Source organism: Psammomys obesus, unplaced genomic scaffold (genome assembly GCF_907164565.1).
Source record: "Psammomys obesus unplaced genomic scaffold, mPsaObe1.curated_primary_1811, whole genome shotgun sequence".
Taxonomy (NCBI): domain Eukaryota; kingdom Metazoa; phylum Chordata; class Mammalia; order Rodentia; family Muridae; genus Psammomys; species Psammomys obesus.
In genome coordinates, this window is record NW_026596234.1 from 5,477,906 (window position 1) to 5,503,356 (window position 25,451).

General features: G+C 51.5%; 1 protein-coding gene across 1 annotated transcript in view; it reads left to right on the plus strand.

Moving 5' to 3' along the window:
* Bmp7 (bone morphogenetic protein 7) overlaps nt 1-17,073 on the plus strand; it is a 72,308-nt gene extending 55,235 nt beyond the window's left edge. Inside the window, exons 4-7 of the mRNA XM_055596256.1 lie at nt 8,172-8,369; nt 12,299-12,375; nt 13,751-13,861; nt 16,485-17,073. Of these exons, the coding sequence (XP_055452231.1) occupies nt 8,172-8,369; nt 12,299-12,375; nt 13,751-13,861; nt 16,485-16,634 (536 nt within the window). The 3' untranslated portion in view covers nt 16,635-17,073. The remainder of the gene's footprint in view (nt 1-8,171; nt 8,370-12,298; nt 12,376-13,750; nt 13,862-16,484) is intronic.
* Nucleotides 17,074-25,451: the final 8,378 nt, after the last annotated feature.

Genomic DNA, 25,451 nt, shown 5'->3' on the forward strand with positions numbered 1-25,451 from the left:
TGTGTGTGTGTGTGTGTGTGTGTGTGTGTGTGTGTGTGTGTGTGTGTGTGTGTTGCCCTAGGCTTTTCTGCTCTGGCACATGGAAACACGTATTCCCCTTCTTAACCATCCCAAGTGGATCAGATACAGTCACAGGGCATTTAAAGGACCAAAGGGCACGTGTTGCCCAGTTGTGATGGTGAGGCAGCTGGAGATGAAAGCAGGAAACTGAGCCTCCGGCCTGTGGTTGGGGATGCTACGGCATAAAGCCAGTCTGGTGGGTAATCTCACAGCACAGTTGTTTAGAGACGCCTCTGCACACCGGCATGACTTCACTTTTTTTTTTGCCCAGATTCCTGGAAGACAGAGAACAGAAGAGGCCCAATGGCCCACAACAGCTGAGACCTGTCATTCCAGGGTCCAGCAAACTGTTTAGGTCTGGGCAGAATTGAGTCATTGGGGCCAGAAAGAGGTCACAAGTGTTAACTACATCCTCACTTGTCACTGGGACCTTGGCCCTTCCAATACAGTGGCTGGAATCAATTTTTTTACAATTAGTGAAGAACGTTCTTGGGCTCTCAGGGTGGTTTCAGGGGGTCCTGGGCCTAGAGAGCAAAGAAGCCACAGGAAAGCAGGGCACCACCCTCCATGTGGGAGGATGTACCCTTCTTTTCCAGAGGCCCCATTGGTACTCTGTGCCTGCTCTGGGATATATCCAGAGCTCATCAGATGCTGACCTCCCTGATTCTGCTCATGCCCCCTGGGTGCCCTGCCATTCCCTGCCCTTAACTCATTCCCCAGAGCTCCATGCCCACCTGATGGCTTCCTAGAGGGCTCCCTCAGGCCTTGACCAACATCCAGGCCTGGTCCTTTCTGGGCTTGAGGGGCCTCTCTCCTGACATCTGCCTGGACTCTTTGGCAAATGGTGCAAAGGGAAATATGCCATCTTGAGTCAGCTAGTCAGATAACGGATTCTGTCTCCACCCTCTGCTTCGGCAATTCACATCTGTATGAAGAAGGGTGTCGTCACACTGGCACTTAGCAGAAACATGATGGTGTCTTATCTTTGGAGCGTACCAATGGTTTTCTTTTTATAGCTTTTAAAAATTATTTTTAAAGTTAGGGCCTCATGCAGCTCATGCTGGTCTCAAACTTGTTATGTAGTTAAGGGTTACCTTAAACTTCTGATCTGTCTTCCTCTATCTTCCAAGTGCTGGCATTACAGGCATGCACTACCTGGGCCTGGTTTTATGCAGTGCCAGAGATCAAACCTAGGGCTTTGTGTATGCTAGGCCAGAATTCTACCAACTGAGTGCTTCCCCAACTCGCCTACAGTTTTCCTTACAATCAGAGTCAGTGTGGGTCAGAGTGAATATCAGCAGATGCCTCTAAAACATTGCAGAGGCTGGATGTTTCAGGTTTGGATGAGGAGTTGTTTGTTTTCACCAATGCTCGTTAGCTTGAGGGCAGCCAAAAGCTACATTTGCGACCGTGCCCTGACTGTGTCCTAATAAAACTTTATTTGATAAAGCAGGCAGTTGGCCAGATGTAATTTGCTGATTTCTGGGTTAGAGTATCTGTGGTATCAAACGTTCCCCTTTTAGCCCATCGCTTAAGCACCCTGGCATTTTGTCCTGGGCCTCATCACAGCACACTTGGCAAAATGGCTGCCTCCAGCTCAGGTCCTTAGGTGTGGAAGGAAGGACTCAGTGGGTGGGATAAGTAACTCACACTTCTCAGCCTTATTAGGGAGGGAGGGAGACACCCAGCCCCAGAACAAATAAGGCAGAATTCTGGTCTGCAGCCTCCAGGGAAGCGGGAGGACCAGAGAGCAGGAGTGAGTGATGAGGTCAGGAGCTCCCTCTGCCCTCTGGACTCTCCTCTGATCACACCTTTGCTCCTCCAGGCCTCTGGACAAGCCTAGCTGAGCTCCACTGGTTCTTGCACTGGAGAGTGTGTTGACTTGGGTTGGAGGAACTGGGAACATGAAGGATCTAGAGTCTGCTATGCACCAGGAAATGAGAAGGCAGGTTCCCAGGACAACCTGTGTGTGGCTGCTTCCCATGGTGCCCAAAATCACTAACCCTGGGCACTCCCCAAGGCCTCACCAGGTGACTTGATAGATGGACTCTGATGAGGCTTGGTAGAAGAATCCGGAAGACATGTAAACTGAAGTAAGTCATCAGGCAGGACTGGCAAGTACATGTGATAGGTCAAGAAAATGTGGAGCCCCAGCCAGGCTGCAGATCGCACTTCGTGGATCAGGATAGTGACCTGAGGGAGTAGGTAACTGACTGGGTTGGCTTCTGTGCAGTGTCAGGGGCATCGGGCTCCCTCTGACATACATGTCCCCAGACCATGCTGTGTAGCCTCTGAGAGCAGGAGCCTCCTGCTGGGAACTGGAAGAGGCTGTGTGTGTGTGTGTGTGTGTGTGTGTGTGTGTGTGTGTGTGTTGCATGTATGATGTGTGTGAGTGTTGTATGTGTGGTATGTATGAGTGTTGTATGTGTGATGTGTGTGAGTGTTGTATGTATGGTGTGTGCATATGAAAGTTGTATGTGTGGTGTGTGTGTGTGGTGTGTGTGTGTGTAGTGGCATACAGATTTGCACACAAAACACCATTAAAAATACAAGCCCCAACCCCTAAAAAGTCATTTTACTATTTCTTACTTTTCAAAGGAATAAAATAAACACCCTGGGCTGTGACTTGGTGGAGACTTCCGGTCCTGTTGGAAGCCCTGGGCTTAATTAAGCACCTCATTGAGAGGTTGTGTGGTGCACACCTGGAACTCCAGCCCTCTAGAGGCAGAGGCAGAGGGCAGGAGGTTCAAAGCCAGCCCTTGCTATATAATGAATGTAAGGCTAGCCTGGGCTACGTGAGACCTTGTCTCAAAGCACAGAACAAGAGAGCAACAGCAAAGAGCCCCAGGAAGGACCAAGTCACCTACCTGTGGCAGGTGGGCAGGTGTGCATGCCCTTCCTGCCTTCTGTAGCCCTAAGGAGGTCCTTGGGACTCAGTGAGAAAGATATTCCAGCCCAGCCTTAGACAGAAGATACCAGTCAAATTTGTGTGACCAGTGATCACTTGTAATGGTTTCAGCACAGTCCTGTAGGTAGCAAACAGTATTTGTTTTTCTGAAATTCAAATTTAGTTGGGACAGCCTGCTTCCTCATTTCCAAAACCTGCCTTTTCAAAGGCAGATCTGTGGGCTTGGAGGAAAACTCTTGTCCAGCTAACCCTCAGCTAAAAAAGAAGTATTTTCTAGTTTTGCCAAAGACAGTGTCTTTATGGTTCAAAGTATTATGTGTATATCGATTTTCTGCCTAGATTAATTAATTCACCGGCTTCTACCCCAGGCCTCACTTCAGTAACCTTGCTGGATATTTAAATACAAATAGTCAAAACAAACAATTATGACCACTAACTGAAAATGTCACACAGAAGCATCTCAAAGGGAAAAGAATTCTTAAAATTCTTTTTTTAACTGCCTCCTAGTTCAATATTAAAAAGAATAGCACAGTGTCATGACTCAGGCCTGTAATCCCAGTACTCCAGAGGAGAAACAGGATGATGGTTATGGGTTCAAGGCTGGCCTGGGATATGTAGTGGTGTGTGTGTGTGTGTGTGTGTGTGTGTGTGTGTGTGTGTGTGCGCGCGCGCGCGCCCCTGTGTATATGTGTATGAGCATATATAGACACACCTCTGTATATAACAGGTCATGGCATCATGATGTAACATCCACCAGCACTGGGCATGACCCAGGGCCCCCTGCATGCTGGGCAAGTGCTCTACGTGGGAGTCACATCTCAATGATTTGTTTTGATTACGTTGTGTATGAACATCTCATAAGCCAACTAAGCAGCTAGCTGTAGCTTTCCGTCTAGAGCCTTTTGCTTCTGAGGGGACACGTGACGTTTCTGGGGTGCTGGGTACAGTCTTCTTGAGCACCTTCCAGTGCGTAGAGAACCCTCCGTGGGTCCGTACCTGCAGTGCCCCCTTCCTGCCCTCCTTCCTGGTTCCCACATGCCACGCTGTGGTTTCTGCTGCTCAGCCATTAGGAATAAAAATGCTTTGGCCTCTAATGTGTGGTGTGCGGTGCCGGCTGTATCAGCTGTGTAGCTGTATCCAACAAGGCATCTTGAAGCAGGAGGGGTCTTTTTTGCCTCATGGTTTGAGGGGACATTCTGTCACCGCAGAGAAGTTCAGGTTGCACCAGCTGTCAGGAAGCAAGAGAGCTAGGTGCACGCCTACGCTCAGCTCACTCTCACTCAGCATGGGACACATTCATGATGGTTTCCCCTCTTCAGCTAAACTTCTGGGGAAAGTTCCTCACTGACACTCCCAGAGGTGTGTTTCTGATTCTAAATTTAGCCTTGCTGGCAATGAAGGTGAGCCATCAGTCTTCGGAGGGTGTGTGTGCATCCTGCTAAAGACGCCCCAGCCATTTTCCTGACCCTGCTTTCTACTGGAGGTAAATGAATGCGGTCGGGTTGTCTTCCAGCCTTTACACAGAAAACCCGACTCTTTCTCCTACATGAGGACAGAATCAGCATTTGCTCCTGCAGGCCAGCTCTGCGTGGGGCCCAAAGATGGCTGGTGCCCACATTCTCTGTCAGCAGCCTCTGGGAGTAGGGGGTGGGAGGAGGCCGGGGGAAGAGCCATAATTCCAAGCTCTAGACTTAGTCATTGAGGTGAGGCATTCATGGTGATGGTCAAGATGAGAACGCAAGATGTAGGCTGGCTTGACACAGCTGTGCCACAGAGACCCTGTGTATGCTGTTCCTTCCATGGGTGGCCCCTGTTTAGAAACATGGTTTCTCTGGAGTCAGTAGCTGGGATAGTTTCTGTGGTGCCATCTTTCTAGCCCCACACTTCTGAGAGAACAGGTTTCTTCCAAACATTAGAACAGCAAGTATGTTTTCTAGAAATTTCCAGAACACCTCTCTTCTGTGTTTTTGGCTGAACTGGGTAGCGTCTCGCCCCTGAGCAGTGACAGCGACTGTGCAGGAGGATTGGGTGCCTCTTGTCAAACCATCTTGCACCCAGCCCTGAGGCCAGGGCAGAGTCAGCTTGAGGAAAGCTGCCTAGGTGAAAATTGCTTCTTTAACTAGGGACGTGAGACTAATGGACTCATCCTATTTTACATGCGAGGAAATCAAGGCCGTGAGGGCCGCTGGTGGCGGGTGTGGGTTCCAGTTCCTTCTTAGCGGAGGCTGTGATGGCTGAAGGTGGCTTTGCTGGCAGGTCAAAAGGGCTGCCAGGACTGGGGCCACTCTTGGCGCCTGGATTTAAGGGGTCCAGAGAGGAATCAGGGTTTCAGTCAAGGCATTTTTATTCTGCCCTAAAAGCCTTCCAGGGGGGAAGCACAATTCCTCAGGGCCCTGCTTTAATGGTTTCTTTTATAGACTCAACTCTTGTTATAGATGGATGAACTGGGGTGGACCCTGCTCAAGAATGCAGGAGAGCTGGATGCTGACAGGAGGGGAAGGTGTAAACCATGGGGGTTGGGGAAATGTGGTTTTTAAAACACAAACTCTCAAAAACCATTCTAGCTGCCGGGACTGAGCCAGGCACTGGAAGCCAGGCTTCCCCGTGTCTGACCTGCCCTGGGGTACACTAGCTGATGGGCCAGGACTCTCCCATCCATCACTTTTGCTGGCCTTGACTCCATCACTAGACTTGGGGGTGTGGTAGGTGCAATGGTGAAGTGCCCCCTGTCTCCTCCCCCTCCCCACTCCTGCCCCTGCTCCAACAGCCTCCTCTGGGGTCACTCACCCTCTCTCATCTTGTTCTGCCCAGGGCATCTGGCATTGTCTCCTCTGATGTCTCCCTGCTCTGATGTGACGTTTATTTCTTTTTATGAGCATTTAACCGTTGTCGGGACATGGGGAAATAGGCAGCACATTCTTGTCACCAAGGCCTTGGGACAGCCCTGGACCTGCGTGTGAGTTAGCTTTCTCAGGGCTGTGACAAACTGCCCGACAGAAGCAACTTAGGAAAGGTATGTGCTGGCCGGTGACAGGAGGGTACAGACCACCGTGGCATCGGGGGGTGGGGGGGGCTGGGCAGGCTGCATCCACAGCCAGGAAGCAGAGATGAACACTGGCTTTTGGATCACAGCCCATGGGCTCTACTGTCTAGCTCCAGCTCGAGGGTAGCCCTCTCAGCTCAGCTAGCCCAGGCTAGAAACTCCCTCGTAGACATAACCAGAGGCTTGCTTCTGCTGACAATCCCGATTGACCATTGTAGCCTGGATGTTGTTTTCTATACTTCGAACTCTGGTTTCTGGGTTGCTAGGCCCTCTCCGAGTTTCTTCCTCCCGCCCGTGCTTTCCAAGATCCCTCCCAGTTAGGGGAGCCTGCCCACCCTGTTGCGCGCCCTGGACTTTCTGTGGAAGAGAGAGGGCACCTGGGTTCCACTGCCAAGCGTGTCTAGCCTCACATCCCCATGGCTCTGAGCCCAGCTCACACAGCACCTGTTATGCTAAACTAAATGTCCCCTGCCTCAGTTTTCCATCTTTGTAAAGCCTTCATGGCTTTAGGCCAGGGATGTACCAGTCTCACAGAACTGCCTTTTTCTCATCCCTTTTTTATAGTCTCTTACAGCAAATTCCTAAAGTTTTCTTCAAAACACACCAGAACCTGCCATGTCCTGGACTGGCGTTCCCACTGCAGGAAACTGGCTGATGGGTAGATGGGACCTCTGGGGACATAGTCTCTTGCTCTCTGTGTTTCTGTGCCTGCTCTGATTCTGTCTTTGCTCTCTCTCTCCCCTGTGTGTATGTGAGAGAGAAACAGACGGGGGGGTCGGTACTGGGGCAGAGCTCACAGCTTTGCCTGTGTTGCACTCTATGCTGACCTAAATCCCATTCCAAGCCTCTTTGTGGCAACTCTCTTGCATTCACATGAACTGGATTTTTGATCCTCCTGCCTCAGCCTCCAGAGTAGCTGGGGGTGACTAACATGCACCACCAAGCTTAGCCCTTTTTTACCCTCTCCCCACCCCCAATTTCATGTGAATCTATTTCCAAACAGAAAATAGAAATCAGTGTCTTTCCAGTGTTAAGCAGGCAGCAGTGAAAGACCAGATGGAGGATGTCTGGAGAAGGGCCGCCGAGAATCTGACCCTGTCTCATGAGGCTCACTTCCACTGTCCCAGGCTGGTCCCCCGGCACCCTTCTACGCTGTTCAATGGCATCTGCCCAGTCTCTGGCTGCTGTCCTTCAGCTTGCAGTCTGGTTTCAGGGCCAGCCCAAGGTCATCGTAGAGAACACTTGAAGTCCCCAACCCGGTAGCTCCGCTCTCCACAGTCTCTCTTCCTGTCCCACTGTGGGCATCCGTGATCAAGTTCTACAGGCTGGTGGTTCCCATGTACCAGGGCTTTATTGTTGCCATGGAAAGGCAAAACCTTGTACCCAGGTGTCCCTGGCTATGAGCCTCCCCAACCCCATTGCAGGTGGCTCTAGCTCCTAGCATCTGTGGTGATGTGTGGCCTCTCCCTTTCTTTTCAACAAGCCACAGGCACCTGGAGTGAATCCTGTCCTACATGGCCTGGCTGTTTTTCAAGGGCTTGCACCTGCAAAGACCTTGTTCAGGCAAAATCCTTGCCACTGGCCCAGAGGTGATCTGTGCCTCTAGCCTATGCCCGGTTGTCAGCCTGCGTGCCCACTTCTCTCTCCTAGCAGGCTCTTACACTCCTGGAATCCAGCCCTGATCTTCCTGCCAAGCCTTTATTTCTGTAGGACCCTCCACCCGTGGTGCCCTTTCCCACTCGGAGCGCATTCTTCACTGTCACCTGGTCCCTCTCCATTGTCTCCAGGCTGTTGTCACCCATGCACACAACAGCTGTATTTTCTACCCCTGGAAGCCTGGCTGACCAAGTAACCGACTCTGGCCAGAGTACGACATGGCCGTGCACTAGCATGAGAGCCTCTGCAGATCTTAGCCTGCCTCCTCATGCTTACCTTTCCTTGCTTAGTGTTTGGGTCATCGCTGGGTAATTGTGTGCTGCCTGTCACCCTCCAGGGGTCAACAGAGAATGGGGCACTTCAAAATAGCTCCCAAATTACCCAGATAATCCTTGTCAGATGAATAAATAGCAAGTACACGAATGAGGTATGAGGTGAGAATAGAATCATGTCCCCAACCCTTCCCTGTACCCATGCCTCTATGTAATGAATGCTCTTCTGCAGGGCAGAGCATCAACCCCAAGTTGGCAGGCCTAATTGGACGGCATGGACCCCAGAACAAGCAACCCTTCATGGTGGCCTTTTTCAAGGCCACAGAGGTCCATCTACGGAGCATCCGGTCCACTGGAGGCAAGCAGCGCAGCCAGAATCGCTCCAAGACGCCAAAGAACCAAGAGGCCCTCAGGATGGCCAGTGTGGCAGGTAGGCCAATGCAGGTCCAGGCAGCCAGGGAGGATCAACTGCACAGCACGTACTTCCAGAACACATTAGCCTGTTGCCGGGACGCTCCTGACCAGCATGTAGCTTCTCCAGGGCTCTGGTGACCTCAAGGCAAGGCAAAGGCTAGACACAGCCCAACCGGCTGTGTTTGTGAGGCCTCTGAGCCAACTGAACCTTCCCAGGAGATTTTGAGGAAACACCCTGGGGAGCTTGTGCTGTTGAGAATTAAGTGTGAGGCTACCAGGGCATTCCCCTGCCCCCGCCTCACCCTCTTACAGCTCCACTCCAGGTCACCTTCCATTGCACATGGCTTCTTCCTCTTGTGTAAAAATTGATAGTCATTTTATTTCTGGAATGAGATGGTAGCCTGCTAGGTCTGCTGGACTTACTGATTCTGGGGTGTCCCCAGGGCCCTGGGTAGATGTCAGTGAGTGGAGAGAGTCTTGTCAGAAATATAGATGGGCACAATCTTATCTTTCCAGGGCACCCGAATTTAATATTGATTCAGAGGCTCTGCCAGTTTCATTGGCTTTAATTCACTTTGTACCCCTTTCCCTTGGTAGACATGGCCACTTGCAAGCACAGGTTTTTTTGTTTTGTTTTGTTTTGTTTTGTTTTCCAATCTTAAGTAGTAAGTCAGTATTAACTACTCAGCTATCAATAACTCTTAGCACATATTACACATGTGTAGCATGACATTGCATATCTAACACTCGCATAAGGAGTCTTAGGACCAGTTCAGGGCTATTTGGGGGCAGAGTTGCCAAATACATATCTAGATGAGTTTTGGTGTTAATTTGCAGAGGGTGGAGAGTGACAGGCAGGGGCTGAAGCTGGGGCCAGGCGATGGATGGAATCCTTCCCTGTGGCAGTTGTTCTGAACAAGGTTCATGACCCTGACCAGGACCTGGGCCACTGTGTCTGTCTGTCTGTGTTGCCTGCTCTTCTGTTCCTAGTCTGGGAGAGAGCGTTCTGTCTGGCCTGACAGATGGCTGTTGAGTCTAATGTTTCTAACACAGCTATATTCCTAGATGGCATTGTTTACAGACACAATTAAATTACCTGTTGGCTGCAGTTTCTGCTGTGGAGGCTGATGGTGCTGTTTCACTTGTATAAATAAGATGCCGGGTCCGCCTGCCTTGGCACGCAGACCCAACATAGAGCAATTCAGGGCAGCACAGTAAAACAGGCTAACTGTGGGCGAGGCACAGCCTGCCAGCTGCTGTTCTGAACAGAGTTGCCTGCCTGCTCTCTGCCAGTGGCCTGTGTGGCTTGTGGATCGGGGCATTGCACGCATGCTCTTCTGCTGGGCGGAGCCTTTCAGAGACACCTCTAAGGGTGTGTAAGCCCCCAAGTAAAACAACTGAGGGCCCTTGTTTATGCTGGGATTGGAATTCCATGGTGGAAGCCTAGATATATAAGCAGTTTGGGACAGGTGGAAATGGTTGTTCCCCTCATCCATATGCAGTGACAGGCCCAGGACTGGGGATGGTGACTGGGGGACTCAGCTCATTTCAGCAGTGCAGAAATAATTCCCATGGGAACGGAGCTGAGAGCTGTGAGCGAGGCAAGGTTGGTCCCACTTGGCATGGTCCATGCACCCTGAGGGAACAAAGTCTCATGGCTTAGTCTCCGACTTTTCTCACTAGCCTTTTAAGACTGGTGGCTGGGTCGGAAGAGGCAGCTGAAGCCACGGGTGGGTGGAACATTCTCTTGAGTGTTCTATCTTGAGTTTGAAATCCATCCCAAGCATGAGTGGGAGTTTTATGGTTTCAGGCTGCGTGCGGTGTAGGTGTGAGGTCATGCTGGCTGCTCTGAGAAGGGTGTGGGTAACAGTGCAGGGTGAAGGAGGGCCCCATGCAGAATCTGAAACCTCCCAGAGGCCTTTGCAAACCCAGTTGGCCAAAAAGTGCTGGTAAGTCCCATCCCAGCCATCTATGACATTTGCCTCCAGAGTGAGAGAAATGCTGAGGGTTAGAAGCTGACCACCCCACTGTGTCCCACCGAGTAGCCATTTCCATAGCTCCAGGACAAGCCCTCACTTCCTCGCAGGACAACTAGTCCATCTAGCTCGGAATGTGCCCACTCCCATAGATTTCAACTCCCTATTCTCCTTTTAAGTTCTTCCAAACCCTGCCTGGAAGTTTAACATAAAAAAAAAAAATACCAGGACCAGGGCCTCACCCTGGTTTAGTGAGGCAGCCTGTGCGTGTGCGTAGGCGTGTGCCCAGTGCCTTTGAAGTGCTCACACCTCACAGGATGGGCCACACAAGTTGAATCCTCTCTTGCACGCACATCATCATTTATGGATCCGGCTGCAGACACATGTCCCAGCATGCCCCTGCATGAAAGTTTCTTTCGTGGGTCACTCTTGCCCCAGGGATCCAAATACTCCTGAGATGTTGGTAGAGAGCCTGGGTCCCCTGTTCCTTCCAGCCCAGCACCCTGGTGATCGGCCACCTTCTCCAGCTGACCCTCAGGTGTGAAAGTCTGAGTACCTGTGCCGCACAGGGCCTTTCAGAGGTAGCTGCGCAGTGGCTGGTACTGCCTGCTGTACTGAGTGGAGTAGGTGGAGCAGGATCAGGGGCAGGGGAGCTGGGTGTCTCCTCTATCCCCTTCCCTTGCTTTTCTGTTAAGAAAGACCTGAGAAGGCTGGGGAATTCCAACTGCCTCCTTCCCACCCCTGGGCAGCCACAACCCCAGATAGAACAAGCAAAGAGTCCATGCTCCACAGCACACCTACATCCAGCTTCCAAAGATCTTTACTGGATTCTACCCCTGCCCTGCACATGGCAGACATTATTAATGATCACAGCACTTTTTCTATATCTAGCTTCAGGATCCTCCCTGACTCTATCTCACTCAGGCTGCTTCACCCTGGGCTGAAGAGGTGATCCACTTCCTTCTCTCCTTGAAGAGAGGACTGGGGCTTGTTGGGTGGATAGCAGTAACTGCAGCTTCCGGCTCTGCCCCAGTGTTCAATGGTGCCTTAGAGATCCACACCACAGCTGTTCCAGAAGGTAGACCAGGTGTCCAGCTCTGTGGACTGTGCTCTGATAGTGCCCTGACCTTTGGGTGCTGGAGACAGCCCGGCCTGTGCTCTTTCTTCTTGACCTCAGCCCCGTGCAGGTGGAATTCCTGTATATCTTGGGAAGCAGACTCTGAAGGATGTCACTTGTCACCAGACAGCCGGTGGCCTGTCAGCCCTTGTCAGTGGGTTTAGAGGGAACAGTCATCATGTTTGGATAGTCGCAGGGTGTGGGGGGATGAGAAGTCATCTGAACACTTGGGCACCCGGCCTCCAGGGCTCTGTAGTGTAGACCAGGGGCCCGGGCTTTATGGGCAAGGACAGACGAAGGAAACCCCTGGGCCGTCTCAGGTTAGGGGAAGCCATTAAGTACCAACCATTTGTATAGCTGCAAGGTAGAGGAAGGTCCCACAGCTGTGCATGAGGGATGTTTACAAAGTGCAGTCCCTGGCACAAATGCTCCAGACTTAACATCCTGGAAGACACAAGCTCGCTGTTCTTGCTCCTTAAAGAAACTCAGCAGTCGATTCTGGGGCTGTGGGATTTTCCCCTGGTTTCTCCCTGGTGGTGTCCCCAACCTTGGTTCTTTACCTCCAGTACCTGCAGGTGCACGAGAATTTGGGGCTCCCTTGGTGGGCCTCCTCAGGCAGAGTGGTCTGGAAGCATGATGTTATGAGAAGGGCTGGGGGCCTCTACTAAAGGGCAGAGGTGACCTGGAAGTCTCACAGGTCCTCAAACCAGCTTCTGAGACATCGCTGCCCTTCAGCCCCTGAATCCAATGGCTGCTCCCCCACTGCAGAACCAAAGGGACTTGAACATGTGTGTGTTTCTCTCTCCTCCTTGGGTTTTTTTTTTTTCCCTCTTCGACTCCTTCTCCATGCAGAAAACAGCAGCAGTGACCAGAGGCAGGCCTGCAAGAAACATGAGCTGTATGTCAGCTTCCGAGACCTTGGCTGGCAGGTAAGGACGGCTGAATCACCACACACTGGGGCCCACTCTGCCCCTGCCAACCACAAGGCTGTCTCCATGGGTACCGTGTGTTCATGTCTTTCCCCTCCCTCGGGATAAAGTCCCACATGTCCCAGGCTGGTATCAAACTCACTGTGTAGCCTAAAATGACCTTGTACTTTGACTCCTGTCTCCACCTCCCTGGTTCTGGGATTACAGAAGTGTGCCACCATGCCTAGTTTGTGCTAGTCTGAACAGAACCCAGAGTTTCCTTTATGCAAGGCAAGCACTCTAGGAACTCAGTCTGAGTTTCAGCCCACAGTTCTTATCTTTGCTGGTGAGCTGTCAGGTGCCAGGATCTCAAACCAGAGAGGAAGACTTGGGCTGACCGTATAAGGACATTACTGATGTCCCGTGACACCCAAGGTGTGATTGACTCTTGAAACACCACCCTTCTAAAGTCTAAACTTCAATGTTCATGCACATCCTAGTCCCATCCCACGGCTGTGCTTCTCCCACATAAGGCCATGTGTTCAAATCCAGCCCTGGAGAGCCAGCTTCCTCTGCTCCTCTGTCCTGTTCTGTTACTCAGATCAGGAGTTTGTTCCTAACGAAGCCAGACATGTGGCGGGAGTGAGGGCTCTGCCGTGTCTCACACTCACCCAGCAGGAGCAGACTGCTTACAGTCTTTAGAACATAGCACTTCAGGGAGCAGCGTGACACAGAGGTGCCCTGTGTGGATTATCTGAGCCCCTGTGAGCCACCCTTACTCAAGAAGGTGTAACAGGCAGGGACGTTTGGTTTTGATTCACAGACGTGTCCAGTCTTGACAGTGGGACAAACGTTGTCATCTACAGAGTTCACTCTGAAATCATGCATGCAAAGAAGATGCAAAAAAACAAACTAAAACCCACAAAACAAAGAAGCAAGAGCCAAAAAACTTAAAAGGTTTTGGCTAAGGTTGTAGCATCGTGTTGGGTTTCGTTTGCAGCTATCCTTACCCAGCGAATAAAGGTCTAGGCTATAACACAGACACACCTGGGAACAAGCTGAGGCATGCCACCCCTAGCAGGGACAGGGTTGGTTCTAGGTGTGGTTCCCTGACCCATGTCTCACTCCCTGCTGCTGTCACCTCTGGTCCAGGAGATACAAACAAGGGAGTACCTTCCGGGCCTTGCGTCCTTTCTTATTTTTCCTGCTTTTTGCTGGGATCACAAAATACCATGCTTACTTTCCTGCCCCTGCTGGGACCCCCACAGCTCAGGAGAGCACAGCCTGAGCCTGTGCCCCCTGGACGTGAGGAAAGAGTCCACACAGGGGAAGGGCACTGCCTTGGGCTCTCTGTGGGATCTAGCTAAGGCCTCACCTTCCTCTCTTCTCTCTGTAGGACTGGATCATCGCTCCTGAAGGCTATGCTGCCTACTACTGTGAGGGGGAGTGTGCCTTCCCTCTGAACTCCTACATGAATGCCACCAACCACGCCATCGTCCAGACACTGGTAGGTGCCTCCTGGAGGCATAGTGAGTGGCTGCTACTGTCTTTGACTCAGACCCTGAGCAGCTGTCCACCCACATGTGCCATGACTCCTGTGGGCGCCTGATCTACATAAGACTAGGAATAATGTGTTTTAGGCACCTAGTGGTATAAATACATATGCTCCTTGGACCCTAAAATTCTTTTTATTTCTGTATTTGCTCTAATTTTGAGAGTTAACGAGTTTCATGGGCTCCTGTGCTGCTGTGACCATGAGTCATATGCCTCACTGAGGACTGGGTCCACTCCTGGTAGGGACCATCCTCTTGGGTGTCAGCCTGCCATCCTGTGTTAGGGTAAGACTTGGCTGCTGGCTCCTGGTCCTCTTCTCCTACGAAAGGTAGACTTTAGTTTGTTAGGGCCCCCCTGGCCCCTTTCAGAGCTCATGGCTTTCTTTCCTAGCTTTGAACATGAACCTTCAGTTCAGTAATTCAAGAAGCTTGATTCTGTTGTCTGCCTTGTGCCAGGAGCAGGAGACACTGCAGGAACTTAGGTCAAATTCTTTGACCTTAGGGCTTTGCTGAGCAGGGAAGGAAATGGACTGAACAAATGAGAGAATTTCAGAGGGAGGGAGGGCATGGAAGGGTAGACAGTGGCAGCTGATTCAAGCCAACCCTCTCTGGGTCCCTTCGGGGAGGCCTGTGATGAGATGAGAGTGGTACTCTGAGCCTGGGGTGAGGCACTGAGTTGATGCTGTGACCGCTGCGCCATCCAGTCTCTGGGAGACCTTGCTGTTTACAGTGGATGTTTTCTGGTCTTCTCTGGTCATCCATGCTGGTTTGAATTATGGTGACAAAGAGCTCACCACCTGACTCCCCTTTGTGCAGCTCTGTTTGTTATTTAAACTTCTGTTGATTCCACCCCAACTTGTAAGTCCTGGACAGGAAGTTCTTCCATGGCCTTCATTTAGTCCAAGCTTTACCTTTTGCCAAAGGATGGGTCCCTCCATCCATCACTGTTCTGCCTCCTTCTCTCTCTTTCTTCCTCCCACTCTTGTTTTCATGGTTAAAATGATGGACCCCAGAGCCTCGGGAATGTTAGGCCGCCTCTTTACCACTGAGCTGTATACTTGGCCCTTAGGAGCCACTGAACTGTCCATCCTGGTTTTGATCTCACTGTGACCTTGTGATCCTCCTGCTTCAGATCCTGAGTAGCTAGAATTACAGGCCTGCACTCCAAGGGCAGCAGTAAGGGATATCTAAGTCCTGGTACTAAGTACTAAGGGATATTTAAGTGCTGGTTTTCCAACATCTTCCTTCCCCTTGGACTATAAGCTCCCAAACTACATTTGAGATGGAGTTTGGAGCTAGGGACAGAGTGAGCTCTGCCAGTGTTGCCTGTGGGACCTGCCCTTCTCTTAGTGCTCTTCTCTAGCATCCTTCGTCACTGCCTTCATGGCTCAGGGCAGGGTTGCTGCCATCTCCTGCTTCTGTTAGCCTCTCCCCTGGGGATCCACAGTTGAGGGAGGAGGCCTCTGAGGTCACCTGACCCAGGGGTGAATGCTGGCCTGGGACATCCTAGTGCACCTCTCACAGTAGGAATCAATCCACCCGCCTGGGGCTGCATTAAAGTTATTCAAAGAGGAGCAAGTTAGTGAGGGTAAGGGTTTGATATACTGTCCATCAGAAGAGATGGAAGGAGCCACACCAGAGGTCACGGCCAGCTGCTGAGATGCATTTGCTTGCCATGCCCGTTTGGACTAATGCCCGGAAGTTTTTCACTAACAACAAATCAGGAGCTGGGGGTGTGGCTCCGAGCTCTGTTGATGGGCTGCTTGCCCAGCATACACAGCGCCCTGGGATTCAGTCCACAGTGCTGCATAAACTGGGTGGCTGGGTAGCTTGGGTCTGTAATTCCACCCTAGCGCTCAGAAAGTGGAGGCTAGATAATTTGAAATTCTGGATCCTCTTTGGCTACACAGCAAGTTTAAGGCCAGCCCTAGGAAGTAAGAGTCCCTGTCTCAAACAAACCAATAACGTGTGAGAAGAACTGAAGCTCTGGCCTGTCTTAGCACTGGGTCCACATGAATGGTCAGCCAGGCTGGGATAGTCTTGGATGAGTGGTGGCCTCTCCCTTCAGTGTGCTTCACTCCCCACTATTCCCTGCTGCCTACTCCGGGTTCACCTTGCTTGTCGATGGAACTCCCATGGTACCTGCAAGGCAGGTTTGAGTTTTCTCTTGTCTGAACCCCTGCTCTGCGGGGTACACAGGTACCCATGAGCAAAATAGACCTTATTTATTACTGTGATGCTGGGAATTGAATCCAGGACCTTGTTACTGCTAGGCAAGCGCTTCACCACTAAGCTACAACCCCATTCCTTAAGACAGAGTATATTTTTGAATGGGATGGAGTCAGGGAGGACACTGAGACAGCTCCAGCTGTCTCTTCCAGATCAGATGAGTGCACAGAGACTATGCACTCTGGTTCCCTCTTCTGCAAAGTGGAGGCAAGGCCTGAGCTGAGTTGGTCATGAGATGTGCTCACATGTCTTCCATCTCAGCCAGACAGTAGATGTTCTTTAGAGAAATCTAGACGCACACAGAAGGCCTCAGCACCTCTCACCATGATTCATGTTGGTGGCTTGCAGGTTCACTTCATCAACCCAGACACGGTGCCCAAGCCCTGCTGTGCACCCACCCAGCTCAACGCCATATCTGTCCTCTACTTCGACGACAGCTCCAACGTCATCCTGAAGAAGTACAGGAACATGGTGGTCCGGGCCTGTGGCTGCCACTAGTCCTCCCGAGAGCCTGGCCCTTTGGGGCCACATTTTTCCAGATCCGTGATGTGTCACCATCTCAGTCTCACTGCCCACCTTGGCGAGGAGCCAACAAACCAACCACCTTTCCCTCACCTCCCTGACTGGAAAAATGTAAGGCATTAGAAACCTGAGCGCCCAGTGGCTGGTGAGCACGCCTTCCCACTGGCCCATTATGGACAAGATCCTACAAGCTGCCACAGGAAACAGCTAGCAGGGAAAATGTCTTCCAAGAAAGAGTCCGTTGGCCACATGGTCCCTGCAATGCCCTAAGTCTTTGTGTGGTAATTACAAGCACCCTTCAGCTGCAGCAGGAGGAAGGGCATAGCCAGGGTGGGCGCATGCGTCTGTGCTGAAGGAAAAGCAAAGTAGAAGTCCCTGTAATAAAATGTCACAATAAAACCCATGAATGAAAATGGTTAGGATGTTACAGATGTTTTCCTAACAATTTATCCCCGTTTCTTGATTTATTCTGACTTCATAAACAGAAGCTGGGGCCCGTGGAGGCTGGAGAGGCCCCTCCTTTCTATCTGGTTTCCTTCTGAGGCTGCAGGGCCCTGTGTTTACCAGACCTGCCCAGATCTACCCTGTAGGGAGGGGAAGGAGGATGTCTGCTCGGAAGAGGCCAGTGACTGACGGCCTCAAAGTAGGTGTGTTGGGATGAAGATGGAGGGAGGCACGCACACATGCACACACACGTGAACCATGCACAGATTTCAAAATGGCTCTGCCAGCCCCTCAGCCCCAATTCCTGCCCCGTGAGAGGAAATCAGTGAGAAAATTCAAAGCAAACAAGCACAGAGGGCAGGACAGAGTGTGTAACCCAATTCTATGTGAGGAAGCCAGGGGATACAGGGTCAGGACACTGTCCTCTTCTCTGGCATCTCTCTGGCCACACACCAGAGCCAGGTCCTGACCTCCACGGCTGCCTCTCCTCACTCTGAAGCCTGGTCAGAAGGCCCTGCGACAGGTTGGTTTCTCGATCTGAGGGAGACCGCATAAATTCATCTCACGGGTACAGAGCTGTGCCGGCTTAGAAAGTTCCAGAGTGTAACCTCCACACCACACTTCCTGCCCCAGAGGGGGGATGTCTGGTCGGTCATGGCTCAAAACAAGCCCCAATCTGCCTGGGTCTGTGGTGCCCTAGCTATCCTGCACCAGCTTCCAGCCTCAAAAGCAAAGCTGTGGCGAGGGCTGCCCTGCCTGCCAGTGTTCCCTGGATCCACAGGAGGATTGAGGTTAGCCAGGCAGGACGCCATTACCTACAGCCCTGCAGAGTCTGCTCTAGGAGGAACCAGTTCTCTGCATCGCGTTCTTGGAAACACTGGGCTCTCTCTTCTGTCCTGTTTTAAGTTTTCTTCTTCAGCAGCTTGGGCCGAAGCTTCCACTCTGCCTGATCGATGGGGGAAGAGCGTTTCTTCTTGTAATTTGTTTCGTGTGTTGGCAGATCTGGGGCTTTTTGTGTGACCCCCTCTTGGTACACATTTTACCACTCAATAGTCCCAGTTCGCCTCCAGTCAGTTTCTCATGTACATTTAAATGTGTAAATAGTTGTGACAAGACAAAGAAATTATTTATTTCCATCTGAAGCTCTTTTCAAAGGCTCCTCCTGGAGAACAATGGGGCCGTTTTCCTTCAATCTGTTTGTTTTCTTATTTAAGACTATTTATTAACAGTTGGACCGATGTACCCATAGCTGTCGAATAAAGTGGTCCTTAGTGAAAATTCTGTATAAATAGAGTAAAAAGGGGTTTGACTTTGCAATAAAAGGAAACATTTGGTTCTGGTTGTTGGACCCATGTGTGTATTTGTGTCTGTCCCCCACCACCTCCCTCCCGCACTCCTGGACACTGGAGTTTCATCTGCCTCGACCTTGATCTCTACCATTAACGGGACGTTTATCATCCAGGCCCAGGGGGAAGTGGGCACTCGTCAATATTTGGTGCAGCTGTGTGGGGCTCCAGGCAGGAGAGATGGAAGCAAACAACAAATATGAGTTTGGTAGGCTGGATGGCAAAGATCCTTGATTGAATTACAGCCCAGCTGTCAGCAGCTGCTTCAAAGAGGCAGGGGGTAAATTAGCTGTGTTTACTGCTAACATAGTCGAAGGATTTAGTCATCCCAATAAAATAGAGGCACAAGAGAGAAAAGGAGGGTGTATACCCCAAACTTGAAAGCGGCACTGGCCTCACAGCTGGCGTCATTCAGTGCCCGTCACCCAGGCAGTTGGGGGCTGCCCTTGCAGGCCAGCTGTGGAGGTAGGCGGCCCACCGCAGGCCCAGAGAAGGGGTGGGCCCCATCAAGCTTGAAGCAGCGCTCATCTGGCTCCATCTGTCTTTGAAGTGTGCACTAAGGTCACCTGATGGATGTTTCTAGAATCCCAGCCGATACTTGGACAGGCTGCTCTCTCTTCCCTTGTTGACTCAGACGCAGCAGCCGCTCCTAACACGTTCCAGCCCCTTCGATTTCTAAACCCTCCTGTCACTGTCCTGACAATTTAGCTTTTGTTCTGTTTTCCAGGCTGAAGACCAGAGCCACAAGCCGGAGGTCCAGATGTGGCCTCCCAGATGTGCCCTATCCTCTCAACCCCACCCCCAGTGGTGTTTACACATTTTTAAAAACAAATTCCCTGCCAATACGTTTGGGCTTCTCATGCGCAGTCGGCAGAGTGGGCCACCTGGTTTCTCCCCGTCTGCCACTCCTAACTGGACAGAGATACCAGTGCCACTGACCCCATCACACTCCATTGCCTCTTCCGGAAAAGGGTGAGGTTGGTTGACATCTTAAAAACAGCAGATGGATGTCTATCTGTGCCCAAGTCCCACAAGGAATAGGAAAGTAAAAGCTACGCTGGGAGGTGCGTGAGCTTCAGGACAGGCGAGTGGCTTTTAGGCTTGTTTTAAGTTGGCCTGTTCCCGCAGTAAGCTCTGTGGCCCTGTGTGGTAGACCAGATGGACTTACCTCTATTCCCCTTTCTCCTCGCCTGGCTTCTACTTCTCTGCCAAGTGCTGTTTGACATTGGGCACCAGCCGGTGACAGACTTTGCTTAAAGCGCTCCAGCTAACAATTTCGGAAACACAAGCTCCCAGAGTTGGTATTTCCTGGGTTTGTTTAGGAAGGAGAGATTGTTGATGCCCAGCTTTGATGACCCCCATCCTGGGGCATCCTTACCCAACCCGATATGCTAGTCTCTGACTCCAGGCTGTCTCTGAACTGCATGCTCAGCATGAAGTCTCCCTCCTGCCTCCAGATTTTCTGAGGGTCTACATCTCCAGACATGGCCTTGAACTAGGTTTCCTGTGACTCCTGCCTGGGGCAAGCAGCTCACTCCCTGTGGTCCCTCCCCTTTCCTCCCTGGGCCTGGTGACCACTGGGGAGCAGGGACAGGTGTCAGTGCTGTGGGATACCCTGCGCAGGGTGGAACATTTTTGCTTCCTCTGCAGAGTTTTTGTGGAAGGTAAGTATCAGCGTCTGCTGGAGCCAACATAGTACATTTTTCTATACACTACATAGCAACTTTGACCCTACCTGCAGAAGGCCCTTTCTTTGGGAATACTGTATTCAAGGAAGGACGTGTTGGACCTTGCAAGCCTCATAAAGTGCTGCTTCATTGTACTCATCAGAAACCAACACAGAGACTACACGGATGTTGTCAATCAATAACAAGCACAATGCCCAAATGCAGGGCTATGCTGAGCTCAGGTTTCTCACCAAGACCCCAGTTAGGTATCTAGAATGGTTTACCTGTCAGTCATCACCCAGCTCCTCAGTATGCTTGGAAAGGGCTTGGGTGGCCTGTTCCTGACTGCTCTGTATGGAGAAGACCTGCTCAGAACACATAGAGTACTTGGCACTCGAACAAACTGATCCAGGCTTCAGTAATAGAAGCAGCGCAGGTCCTGATTGTCATGGTGCTGGTGCTCTTCCCTGGACAGGGCCAGACACAACTGTTTGCACACAGCATCCATAAAATGATGTCTCTGGTGGCATGCTGTTCATGACCCTCCAGAGAGTGCATGCTGCCAGCCCTAGCTGGCGTTAGTCTCTTCTAGGACTCAGCGTTGTTAGGTTGGCTGGTCCCAGCCCACACTCAAGGTGGTGAGAGTCTGCCCCTGCCAAAGACTTGCCTGGTGACCTTTTTAGACACTTCCTATTGGCCTGTGGGCCCCATTCTCCTGGCTCAGACCCTTTAGTATTCTGTCGCTGGCCTCTCTTGGTTCCAGATTTGAGGAAATAAAAATAGAAGAGGAAAACATTCAACTCTCCAAGGTTGTTTCGACAGCTGCTTGGAAGGAGGCACGCTGCACCTGGCCAGGAGGGCCATGCTGCCCCCACCACGTCAGCTCTGCTGCTCTCTGTCTCCTGCAGTCCTCTGCATTACCAGGGCAAGGCCCTGACTCTGTGAGCAGCTCAGATAAAACACAGGGGCTGACTCGCACCCACAAATCACCAGTTCTCCTCGCCTACCTCAAGTCTGTTTCTACCCACCATCCTGCCAAGGCACAGGCTCCATCCTTCCAGGGGCCCTGAATGTAGTTAGGCTTTTTGCTGTGGTGAGCTTGACTTGATTATTGTCTTTGGGCAAGAGCCCAAGATTTTTATTTTGCCTGGGGCCCCACAGTTCCTATGCCCAGGGTATAGATTAGGGCACCTATCACCTGTCACCCACCAAGGACATTCTTAGAGTCTGTGAGCTGTTGATGGTGTCCTCAGCGTGACATGCTGTGAACAGCAGGAGGTGAGGTCCTTTTAGGTGCAAATCCAGAGACCAGAAGCTCTCACAGGGGTATTACCCAGGAGGTCCCAAAAGGAAGAAAGCTCTACTCAAGCTAGGGCCTTTGATAGTGGGTAGAGGGAAATGGACAGGGGTCATGTGGAAATAGGGGCAGGGCAGAGTAGAGGTGGGGGCTTTTGATGAGCTGAGCTCAGCCGCCTAAACTCTTCCTCCCATTACCAAAGTCTCCTAGAAAGGTAGGTGGTGTGGAGAGACGGACCTCAGCTAAGAGCATTGGACAGGGTCCTAGCGCCTACACAGCCACTCACAACTGTTTGCTACTCAAGTTCCATGGGATTTATGCCCTCTCCCGGCCTTCTCAGGCACTGCAGGCATGTGGTGCATGGACATACATGCACACAAACACCCAACACATAAACTAATAATTAGTAAGGCCACAAATAACAGCAACAACGGCAAGAATAATAATAGGATGAGGAGGACTATTTGGCACTTGTCCTAGCAGTTTGTGACACCCTTGGAGTTCCTTGGTAGGGATAGCCAGAATATTTGTTGTCATTCACAGCAAGCCGTGTTCACCATACCTGAGTTTATGGTGCTTCTTAATGGCAAGTGAAAGTTCAGCCAAGAGAGCTGAACTTTCAGCCCCATGGACTGAAGGAGCAGGCCTGCTGGCCCAGGAGGTCACTGATGACCAGTGACATATCCAAATCATGTCGCCACGTGAAAGCTCTCAGCACATAGCACAGATGACTGGATGTGTTTTGAGAACTAGATGCCATTATTGACAGGCTGGGAGTCAGGAAATGTGGGTGCTGCTCCAAGCAGTCACATGACCTTGGGTGGGGCCTTAGTGCTGGACTTCGGGGCCTCCCCCTTCCATGTCAATGTTAGTCAAGTCAGTGGGATGTTGTTCTGCAGCTCTAGTGGTACAAGGCTGTGTTTGGGGCTCATCAGCGAAGTTTCTGAGGTGTGTACAGTATGGGCTCTGAGGGAGCCCTGTCCTTCACTCCACTCTGTAGCTGCTTCCTGTGCTCTTGTAGGAAAGGAAATAAGTGGGAATGCTAAGAATGACACAGCTGACCTTAGCCGCCTGTTTGCCCAAACTCACGTCATTGTTTAATGCCATAAGCAAGCCACGGAGAGCAGACTAAATAATCCGCCAGGACGATTTACGTGAGTGTGGTGGAGGCTGTGGGATGATGGTAAAGGATGGGGGCAAGGAACCCGGCCACCATGAGCTCAGAGGTCTGTACCTTCCTACCTGACCTTTGATGGCGGATGTTCAGTTTAACTAACAGTTATGCTGCATTAAAAAAAAAAAAAAATTCATTTCAGTCCCCGAAGGAAGCAGAGAATTACACGTTTGAGCACTGACCCTTCCTGACAGAATCCAGAGACGACCAGAGGTCTGTCTGAGCAGGCTTTGACATGTCCCCTCAACGCGCAGTTGCTTGGTAGGAGCTGTGTGCCTCCGCCCCGTGAGGTTGCCCTGGCTGTGGCGTGGGAGTTGTTCGCTCAGGAGTGTTGTGAGAGGCGGAGGCATTCTCAACACATTCTTTTCCCAGCTGCCCTTTGGGAGGGGCTGTTTTCAGTTTGAGAATTCTCTCCAGTCTGTCCAGCCCCCACCCCCACCGCCATGGACAAGTACTGCTCTTTGTTTGACCTGCTCAGAGTGTTGGTGATGGAAAGAATGACAGGTGACCTGGGCCTCCATTCCAGCATGTCCTTTGAGTGGTCCCTAAAATAATACCATTAGTGGGCCGAGTTAAGGCTGCTTATCTCTGGAGGGGCCTGGTGATAATGTGGAGCGGGTCCTCATGGAATGCTGGGGCCCAGATGGAGAAAGCAGCTGTGAGCCCCTGAAGAATGGGCAGGTCTTAGCTTCCCTGTCCTGACGACATTCTGAGGGGTATGAATAGTCCTTCGGGTTCGACCCCGGCATGTGTAGCATGATGTTGGCAGCATGAGCGTGGGCACACCTGGTATGTGACAGACACCTTGAACCATTTTGCCGTTCTGCCCACAAAGCTGGGGCTAGGAGGTCAAGGCACATCTGGGGACTGAGTTACATACACCATAGCCTTTGTCCTGCTGTGCTGGTCAGTGATGCTTCCCCTCAGCAGCACGCCCACAGTGTCTCCTGGCTGTGGCTGGCTCACCTGCAGACGTTCCTCTTGGCCTCATTCGGATTTCCCCAGCTGTGACTTGGAAATACGGGGCGGGGGAGCATACAGGAAGAGAAGAGAGACTTCCCAGAAAGCTGCTCATCACAGAGTCTCAAACTGTAGTGCAGGCTAGCCTCAAACTTACCAACGTCCTGCCTCAGCCTGCCTGGTACTGCGATTGACTTCATATTTGATGGCAAACTGTCTGAGCACACACAAGCCACCTAGGTCTCCATCCCTGTTTTGGTTCTCCTCATGAAAACTATTTTGAACCTCACAGAAAAAGATGGAAGGACCAAATAAGTTAATATGTACAGTCCTCAGAGATGTGCCCGGTTCAGAGTGAGCACAGAACAAGCATGAAGTTGACAGATTTATCAGCACCATCGTCAATATGCCTACCACTGCCAGTATTACGATCATCATCATCACCATCATCACCACTATCACCATCATCATCACCACCATCAGCAGCAACATCACCACCATCATCACTATTACCACCATCACCACTACCTGCGTCTCCATCACCTTTCCTTTGTTCTGTGTTCTCCATATATGTAACACTCTTCAGTGGGTTTGGGGCAGGGAAGTAACCTCATGATGGCCATACTTTATGCTGTAGGCATCGTGGCTGCGCTTCGTGCTGTTTCAGTGTCTAGAGAGAGGCAGGAAACCCAGGCATCCTGCCAAGCCTCTCACAGTCCTGGAGGAACATACAGACGAGACACATTTGCTCATCGCCTCCACCATAGGTGGAAAACAGGTTGATCGAGGGACAGGAAGCCTGCGGTTGGTCAAGCAGCAAGCATGAGGCAGTAGGGTGAGGGCGGGGGCTCTTGTTTGTGGACACCGCGCTGGCAAAGCTCCCTCTGAGCCTGTGTTCACACCTGTGAGATGGGAGGGGGAGGCTGATGTCATGAGCTTGCCTCTGCTTTTCACTTGTGAGCACTCTTGACTGAGCTGAACAAGCAGAAGCCTGTCACTGTGCGGCTGCTGGGGCAGCCGCCCCATGGAAGTTTGTGTGTTTCATATTTCCTGCCCACACAGACACTGACCATATGTTTCTTCTCTCCACTGCTCATACCCACGAAGATGATCCTTTCTGGCTCTCCCTGAGCCCCTGTGACAGTCCCCTTTACCCTTTCCTGGGTATGCTGTATACATCCACTGAGAATCTGGAGCGATTTTGATTTAGCCTCTCTGAACTGCTCCCAGTTCCTCCAGAGATCTGAACCTGGGTCCCTTCAACTGCCCTGGACCCTAGAGGAGCCCCTTTTGACCCACACCCTGGCATCTTTGAGCTGGTTTTGCTGGCCTCGGCCAACACGGGGCTCACCTGCTCCCACCTGGCTGAGGCTCTTCACAGGTGTGCTCCAAGGCCGGTCACACGTAGTTATGATGACTTTCAAGAGCCCTTTGGCTCACTCTGGTCTGCGGAGCTGCCCTCTGGCCACACAAGCATCTTCTTGAAAGCTTCCACTGGCCCACTAAATTTCGTAAGACAAAGTTTTTCCCCTCCCGTGTCTTTAAGACCAGCCCCAAGCATTCTTCACCCCAACTCCAACCCTGTCCAATGAGCTTCGCCCCGGGATGTCCCAGCGGTCCCTCTCCAGCTTCACTGCCCAGGGTCCTCTACATGTACTCCCACCCAACCTCTTCCTGGGCAGCCCTGGCCCTGCCATATACCTGAAGCCAGCCTGGCCCAACCAGCCTCCTGCTTAGACACATAATGGCCCAGCACTCTTCACACCCAGACTTTGCACCATAAATGATGATAGAATCAGACACAAGGCTGTAATCCCAGTCCTCAGGAGAAAAAAGCAGGAAGATCAGGAGTTCAAGATCAGCCTAGTAAGTTCCAGGGCAGCCCGGGGCCACAGGAGACCCTGT